Genomic DNA, 8660 nt, shown 5'->3' with positions numbered 1-8660 from the left:
AATGGAAGGCGGCAGGTGAACCTCCCTGGGGAGAGCATTGCACAGACAGGGAGCCACTGCAGGGAAGGCCCTTGTGTTGCCACCCTGAGGTTTCCCGCTTCCGAAGGCCCCCTGCCCTCCATCCTCCACTCCCGAGGCAGGCCCCGTTGCTAAGGCCCGCATCCTCCCTCGGTTGCTAAGGGCCTCGCCCTCTCCCCCAAGCCCCGCCCCGCTCAAGGCGGCCGTCGTTCCAGAGAGGCGGGGCTCCCCCGTCGCCCGGCAACCCCCCCCTCCGGCGTTGCCAAGGCGCCGCGGCGCAGCTTCCGGGCGCGGCGAGGTGAGCCGCGGGTCGCGACTTCCGGCAGGCAGGCAGGCAGGAGGAGGAGGAGGCGGCGGCCGCGGCCCGGCGGGAAGATGGCGGCGGCGCTGGCTCCCCCGGCCCCAGCCGCGGCGGCGGCGCCGGTCCCCGACGGAGGCCCGTCCCCGCCGCAGCCGCCGCACGAGATCAAGAGCCAGTTCCGCACCCGAGAGGGCTCCTACCGGCTGCTGGGGGCCCCGGAGCCCCGCGCCAGGCCCGCCCCGCCCGCCGCCCCCGCCTCGGCCAACGCCGCCCCGCCGCAGCCGCCCCCGCCGCCCTCCGGGGTCCCCGTCGGAGCCCCCGCGCCGCCCGCCCCCTCGCTGCCCCCCGTGCGCCTCTCGCTGGTGCGCCTCAGCCCGGCCTCGGGGGGCGCAGGGGGCGGCGGCGGCGGCGGCGACCCCTGCGGGGAGGGGGACCCGGGGGGCCTGGCCGCCGAGCGCAGCCGCGTCTGCTTCAACCTGGGCCGAGAGCTGTACTTCTACTCGGGCTCCGGGGGCGCGCCGGGGCGGGGACGCCGGGTGAGCGCCCGCCGAGCTTGGGGGGTGGGGTGGGGGGAGGTCAGAGGGAGGGGGGCGATGGGTGGGGTGGGGCTGGTCCAGGTGAGGAGCGGGAAGAAGTGGGGCTGCGCAGGTATGCAGAAGAGGGAGGTTTAGGGTGTGGTTGGTGGGGGGGGGGGTAGGACCAAAAAAGATGGAGAGAATTTGAGAGTTGTTGTAGCTACCATGAGGGTCTTCTAGTCCAACCACCTGCCATGCAAGGATCTTTTGGGACTCGAACTCACAGCCCTGGGATTGAGAGCCTCTAACCGGCAGAGCTGTCCCAGTATCGGGGTGTTCTGTGCGTGTGTTTTGTAGTCAAGCTGAGGAAGGGCGTGCAAGGAGGAGGATGCTGAAAGGGCAGCTGAGGATGCAGGGAGGGAAGGAGCAGCCAGGTTGCCGGGAGATGGGCAGAAGCAGGTGGGAAGGCATTGGGGTGATGTGGAAGAGGAGGCTACGGTGGCAGGAAAACAGGGCTCAGAAATGGCATGGGGTTGGTAAGGAACCGGGCTGGTCGGTGGGTTATCTCAGAAGCCGGAGGAGCGTGGATTTAATTCTTCGCAAGAGGGAGAATCGGTTGCTTGCAGAGGTATTTGCCGGTCCGGATGGCCAGGGAAAGCAGAAATGCAAAATGACAAAAGGATGCTGTTGATTAACTTGGAGCTGTGGTCTCCTGTGGCAACTGAGAATCGCTTCAGCGTAACCAGGCAGGAGAGCTTAATAAAGGCTCTTTCCCACCAGCAGCTTTTAGGTCGGTGTGAAGCGAGTGACTTTCATAGCCTTGCCAGTGTGGTGTAGTGGTTAAGAGCGGTAGTCTCGTAATCGGGGAACCGGGTTCGATTCCCCGCTCCTCCACATGCAGCTGCTGGGTGACCTTGGGCCAGTCACACTTCTCTGAAGCCTCTCAGCCCCACTCACCTCACAGAGTGTTTGTTGTGGGGGAGGAAGGGAAAGGAGAATGTTAGCCGCTTTGAGACTCCTTTGGGTAGTGATAAAGCAGGATATCAAATCCAAACTCGCTTCTTCTTGCTTGCAAAGTTGATGCAGGTAGCAGATACGAAATGGGTGCTGAAAGGCCAAGAAATGTGTCTCCAGAGAGGGCTCTGTGTGCTCCAAGGCCATTGCTGTGCTCCACGCACAGCTGCTGTAGGCACTCCCTCTGTTTCTCTTATGCAAAGTGTGCAAAGTGAAGGAAGTGTCGGCAGGTGTCTTTTCCATCTCTTGCTTCCATGTCAGATTCCCTTCCAGTGCTTGATTCCTGCAGTCTAACTTCCCACCCATTCTGTTTTTGTTGGCTTTCCAGTCTATCGACCTGAAGAAGCCCATTGACAAGCGGATCTATAAGGGGACGCAGCCCACCTGCCACGACTTCAACCAGTTCACAGCTGCTTCCGAAAGCATCTCGCTGCTGGTTGGCTTCTCGGCTGGGCAAGTGCAGTACCTGGATCTCATCAAGAAGGATACTAGTAAGCTCTTCAACGAAGAGGTGAGTCCAGAGTGTTCTGCAGAAGCAGCGACTCAGAGTCGATACAGATCAATTGGAGTCTCTTATTTCATTCCTCCCAGGTCAATGGGCTTGGGTTAGGGCCTCTGTTTAAATGTCACTCTTCCCTTAATTGCTGCTGTTAATTGCTTATAACGCGTAGGCCTACAGGTTTTAGTTGGCTTAAACAATCAAAGTGTGGTTTAATGTGCCTGCTTGTCAATTGTGTTCTTAAGTTGCCCTGAGAGATTTTTCAGAAAGGCAGCTGGGAAATGTTGCCAGTTCATAGCCATAGAGCCCAAGAAATGACGCCTTGGAAAAAGAAGTACAGTGGTACCTCAGGTTACATACGCTTCAGGTTACATACGCTTCAGGTTACAGACTCCGCTAACCCAGAAATTGTACCTCGGGGTAAGAACTTTGCTTCAGGATGAGAACAGAAATCGCGCGGCAGTGGCGCGATGGCAGCGGGAGGCCCCATTAGCTAAAGTGGTGCTTCAGGTTAAGAACAGACCTTTGGAATGAATTAAGTACGTAACCAGAGGTACCACTGTACTTCAAGCCAAAGTTGGCACAGGTGTTTGGCCCAAGGCTACTTCTGAAAGTGCTGTTTAATGCTGGGGGTTGCAAGGTAGCTCTTCATAACCTCTTGTTGACTCTCCCTGGCCTGCGCTGATGATCTCTGCCTAGAGATCACTAAGGGCAGTTAAGAGACTCATTCCTGTTAAATATTTTATAGTGAGAGTGTGGTGCACATTTGTGGGCCTGTTCCCAGCAAGTTCAAGCAGGGAGGGCTGCACTGAATGGCTGGGGGAGCTCCATGGGCCCTCTCAACTCACCTTTCTCCTTGCCTCCCACCCGACAGAGGCTGATTGACAAGACAAAGGTCACCTTTGTGAAGTGGATCCCCGAGACGGAGAGCCTCTTCCTGGCTTCCCACGCCAGCGGCCACCTGTACCTGTACAACGTTGAGCACCCCTGCGGCTCAGCCTCGCCCCAGTACACCCTCCTCAAGCAGGGCGAGGGCTTCACGGTCTACGCCTGCAAGAGCAAGAGCGCCCGCAACCCGCTGCTGAAGTGGGCGGTGGGCGAAGGAGCGCTGAACGAGTTTGCCTTCTCGCCCGACGGCCGCTACCTGGCCTGTGTCAGCCAAGACGGCTGCCTCCGCGTCTTCCACTTCGATTCCATGCTCCTGCAGGGGATGATGAAGAGCTATTTTGGGGGGCTGCTGTGCGTCTGCTGGAGCCCCGACGGGCGCTACATCGTGACGGGCGGCGAGGATGACCTGGTGACGGTCTGGTCCTTTGCTGAGGGCCGGGTCATCGCCAGGGGCCACGGCCACAAGTCGTGGGTCAACGCGGTGGCCTTTGACCCCTTCACCACCAGCACGGAGGACGACGAGAGCGGCGAGTTCAGCGGCAGCGACGAGGACATCCAGGACTCTGCCAATTTCTGCAGGGTGCGGACCAGCAGCACGCTGTCCCATCTCTCTAAGCACAGCACCAAAAGCACCCCGACGGTGACTTACCGGTTTGGGTCTGCCGGCCAGGACACCCAGTTCTGCCTTTGGGACCTGACGGAGGACGTCCTGTACCCCCACCACCCGCTTTCCCGGGCCCGAACGCTCACCAACACCTTCAGCGCCGGCATCCCCCCCTCCGGGAGCGGCGGGAGCAACCTGGCGGCCGAGGCCGGCGGGGGGGCCCTTCCCCGCTCGCTGTCCCGCTCCAACAGCCTGCCACACCCAGCCGTCACCAGCGCTGCCAAGAGCCACGTGGCGGATGGCGCAGTGCCCTTCAGCATCGGGAAGTTCGCCACGCTCACCTTGCAGGAGCGGAAGGACAAGAACGCAGAGAAGGAGCACAAGCGCTACCACAGCCTGGGCAACATCAGCAAGAGCAACGACAAGCTCAACGTGGTGCCCCGGAGCAAGCTGGACACGGCCAAGGTCCTGGGCACGGCGCTGTGCCCCCGCATCAACGAAGTGCCCCTCCTGGAGCCCCTCGTCTGCAAGAAGATTGCCCATGAGCGGCTGACGGTGCTGCTGTTCCTGGAGGACTGCATCATCACCGCCTGCCAGGAGGGCCTCATCTGCACGTGGGCCAGGCCAGGGAAGGCGGTGAGTGGGGCAGCCCCTTGACGCTGGCAGGAGGGCTTCAAAGCTTGGGTTGCCCTAGGAAGTGGCCGCTTCTGATCTGGTTCAGTCCTGGCAAAGACAAAAAGCACACCCAGAACTCTGGCCAAGATAAATTTCAATAGTGGGAGTGGTCCCTCCTCGCAAATCAAGAGTCAATTATAACAAAAACTAATCCATTCCAAAGTATGCATTACAAACTCAAAACTCGGATATGTGTAACACAATAATTCGTTACAGTGTTTAGAGATAAAAGTTTATGAGTAGAGATAAGTTCATGTTAGTGCGTAGTCAGATTGACCACTCCCACTATTGAAATTTATATTGGCCCAGAGTTCGTGGTGTGCTTTTTTCTTGGTATATTTAATAACAAGGACTCCAACTTATTTAACGTTGGTTCAGTCCTGGCAGCATCTGCTGGGAAAGGCTCTGGCCTGAGACCCTGCAGAACTGCAGGTCACCAACCAGGAGGAGGTAACAGCGAGTGGGACAGATCTAGAGCAGGGCAGGCCAACGTTTCACACCAAGTGGGCCACAGGAGTACTTCAACATGGAACCTGTGGGCTGCTCACTGCCTTGTCGCCTGCGGCGGAGAGGCCAAAATTTGGGGGTGGGGAGAGACGGGACCCACAGCCTTCGTGCTGCCTTCCCAGCACTTGCTAAGCATGGCCCTGGGCTTTGGGAAAGAGAGACGAGGCTGTGGCAGGGTCCTAGAGCCCTCCAACTTCCTTCCCAAAGCTGGAAAAGCACCAACTAGGCCAGCGTTTCTCAACCTGTGGGTCCCCAGATGATGTTGAACTACAACTCCCATCACTCATAGCTATCAAGGCCAGAGCTCCGGGATGATGGGAGTTGTAGTCCAACAACATCTGGGGACCCACAGGTTGAGAACCGCTGAACTAGGCTTTGGGGAGCAGGAGGGAGGGCTCTAGGACCCTGTCAGAGCTCTCATGCCTCCTTCTCAAACCCCAGAGCTTCAGTTACTTGGATTCCGGAAGGCTGCAGGGGACTGGCTGCATGTTAGACCATCTCGCGAGCTCGCAGGACTCTTCATCCCAGTGTTGTTCTTCCCTGCGCCCGTTTCCTCTTGGTTCCTTCATCCTTCCTTTCACATCAGTTGTGAAGGAAGTCCCTGAGTCCAGCAACCCAGGCAGTATCCCACGAATCCACCTTTGTTTATCCCCAGAGCCGCAAGTCCAGAACGGGAGCAGGGCGTTGCTGCTTGTGCGGTGTGGCGCCTCCGATGGCGCAGGCCGTTAAGCCAAACCACAGGCTAGGAGGAGAGAGAGTGGCTGGGGGGAGCCCTGCCCAGCCCTGGCCCCAAACACTGCAGTGGTGAAATGCTTCCATCAGTGATGAAGCAAAATCTATTCACCAAACCAGCCGAATGCTTCATTCCTTGTTGAAGCCCAGGCACAAATACAGAAGATCAGCTTAGTGGAGGCCCAGGAGAACAAGCAACGACGGGAGCTGCATTGCGTGCTCTCAGAACGCCATCGAGAGAGACGAGGTGGTCTCATTTTTTGTCTTATTACTTTTATATTCCACCTTTTCCTCCAGGGAGCGGAAGGTGGCGTATGTGGCTCTCTTCCCCACCCTGCCTCGTTTTTGTCCTCACAGCACCCCTGCAAGGTGGGCTGGGCTTAAGAGATAGCGGCCAGCTCCCAGGGTCACCCAGTGTGAAGTCCCTGTCTGAGTGGGGATTTGGGTCCTGGCCAGACACTCTTTTAAGCACTGCAGCACATGAAAAGGGGAGCAAAACTGCTGTGAAACAGCTTTGGTGGAGTAAAGAGGCCAAGATCCGGGAGGGCAAGTGAGAGGGTCTCTTCTCCCCTGATTTCACTGGGGAGCAAATCCCAGTCGGCCATTAAACAGCTTCCTGTAGCAATTCTCTCAGTGTTTCCGGCCTACTGCACAACTCCTCACCCCCACTCTCCCAACAGATGCTACCATTTTCCAGTACCGTTTGCTCCAGTCTAGTTGGAGAAAACCCAGCGCTGGGCCTTCAGGGCAGCTGATGATACCTGCCTGCTTGCCTGTCTCTCTTTCTTTCCCTCCTGACTTTAATTCTGAGTGGGTAGACAGGCAGACAGCCAAGCTCAATGCCTGTTTTCTCCAGCTGGGAAACAAAGGACCAGTTCAGGCATAAGGCAGCAGCAAAGCTTAAGAGCGTCTGAGGAGGCCTGGCTTGCTTCTTGGGGGGCAATGCAGAGGTGGGCTCTGTCAGTGGTGGCCCTTTGAAACACCCTCCCCAGGTGGCCTGAGAGGCAGGGACAGAAACCTGATTTAAACTCCTCTGGAAGCAGGTGTGGGGAACCTGCAGCCCTGCAGATGTTGTTGGACTACAACTCCCATCATCCCTGATCCCTGGCCATGCTGCATGTGGGAGTATTTGGATGGTCCCTGTCTTAAAGACATACATTCTTACCCAAGCTTTCAGGAGCTCTGATACTCAATTCTTAAACCTTCTTTTCCTTTTGTTCGCTCATTTTTTCTATAATAATTAGTTAAATATATATATTTATTTACCTTTATATAATATATAATGTAATATATATAATGTAATATATTTGCTTTCGTAGATTTTCACGGGTACAGGAATGCAGGTTTTGGTGTCCTCGGGTGTCTTCCCGTGTAAAAGTTGGGGTGTCTAGGCGACGTTTCGACGAGGTCTCACTCGTCATCTTCAGGCTGGTGCTTTCGGCTTCTTGTTACTGGAACAGAGCGGGATCTCAATGTTTGAGTTCCCTATAAATACTGTAGAGGGGGTGTGGTGTCTAGCCTCCAATGTTCTGGGCAGAGAGGAAGTTCCCCAGGCTAGTGTGCCTTTTCTTCTTTTGTTCCAAACATTGAGATCCCGCTCTGTTCCAGTAACAAGAAGCCGAAAGCACCAGCCTGAAGATGACGAGTGAGACCTCGTCGAAACGTCGCCTAGACACCCCAACTTTTACACGGGAAGACACCCGAGGACACCAAAACCTGCAATGTAATATAATATATATATTATATAATATAATATATATATATATATTAACCACAGAGCCTAGGACTTGCCGATCAGAAGGTCAGCGGTTCGAATCCCTGCGACAGGGTGAGCTCCCGTTGCTCGGTCCCTGCTCCTGCCAACCTAGCAGTTCAAAAGCACGTCAAAGTGCAAGTAGATAAATAGGTACTGCTCCGGCGGGAAGGTAAATGGCGTTTCCGTGTGCTGCTCTGGTTCTCCAGAAGCGGCTTAGTCATGTTGGCCACATGACCTGGAAGCTGTACACCGGCTCCTTCGGCCAGTAAAGCGAGATGAGCGCCGCAACCCCAGAGTCGGCCACGACTGGACCTAATGGTCAGGAGTCCCTTTACCTTTACCTTATTTACCTTTTAGAAGGCATGTATTAGATGGCTTTAGTTTTAATCCCACGTTATTTTAAATAAACCACTTTCTTTTTACTAAGCAGTGTATATAAACCGTATACATAAAAGTTCCAAACCGCCCTGCACATAGAAAAGTTGCATCTCAGGGAGAAGGAGCCCAGCAGCCCTTCCTGACCTGCTCTTTTTCTTCTCAGCGCTTAAAACTCTTCTCTCCCCCACCCTGTTTCCTTTTCAGACCCTGAACTCCCAGAACGGCGGCTCTCCCAGCGGCACGGTGGTATAACCAGACGGCGCCCCCCCATCCTTTGGCTGACCTCCTCCTCACAGGTGTCTGTGACTTTTTGCCCTGCCGAGGCCCCTTGGCCAAGATGGCGAAGCTCTCCGCCTCTCCAGCAGCTTCTGAGTATGTACAGGTTATCCCCTTCCTCCTTCGCCTGTGACACTTAACTGTATGGAAAAAGAGAGAGAGAGACTAACAGAGTTAATATATTGAGACCTATGTAGCACAGGACCCTTTGCACTTCTTCTCAGCTATTTAAAGAAAAAAAAAAGTATTAATATGAACCATATTTAAAGCTAAGATCTTAGCACAGGCTGCTGCCGGGGCAGATTTTGCACAAGGGTGAACTGAGCTGCCTCCACCCCACCTTGCCCCCTTGCCCCTCGTCTCCCAGGCAGGGATTCCTCACTGCCTTCCAGCTGCCCTGCTGCTCTGGACTGGATAGGACCCCGTCTGCGATCTTCACCCGCCCTCACCCATCTCCTCGGAAAAAGCGGAAGGAATCCCTTTTGCACAGGGGGAGG

At 55.9% G+C, this 8660-nt stretch overlaps 1 protein-coding gene across 1 annotated transcript; it reads left to right on the top strand.

Moving 5' to 3' along the window:
- The first annotated feature begins 391 nt into the window (after positions 1-391).
- DMWD (DM1 locus, WD repeat containing) lies at positions 392-8359 on the top strand. Its single transcript, XM_083753888.1, has 4 exons — positions 392-855; positions 2177-2359; positions 3222-4475; positions 8092-8359. Exons 1-4 carry the CDS (start codon positions 394-396, stop codon positions 8137-8139), a joined length of 1947 nt encoding a protein of 648 aa, XP_083610014.1. The 5' UTR covers positions 392-393; the 3' UTR covers positions 8140-8359.
- Positions 8360-8660: the final 301 nt, after the last annotated feature.

The sequence above is a fragment of the Podarcis gaigeae genome (genome assembly GCF_964106915.1).
Source record: "Podarcis gaigeae genome assembly, chromosome: 8".
NCBI classification, from domain to species: Eukaryota; Metazoa; Chordata; class Lepidosauria; order Squamata; family Lacertidae; genus Podarcis; species Podarcis gaigeae.
Note: the sequence above shows the minus strand (reverse complement) of the source record. Positions and strands in the feature narration are given on the sequence as shown.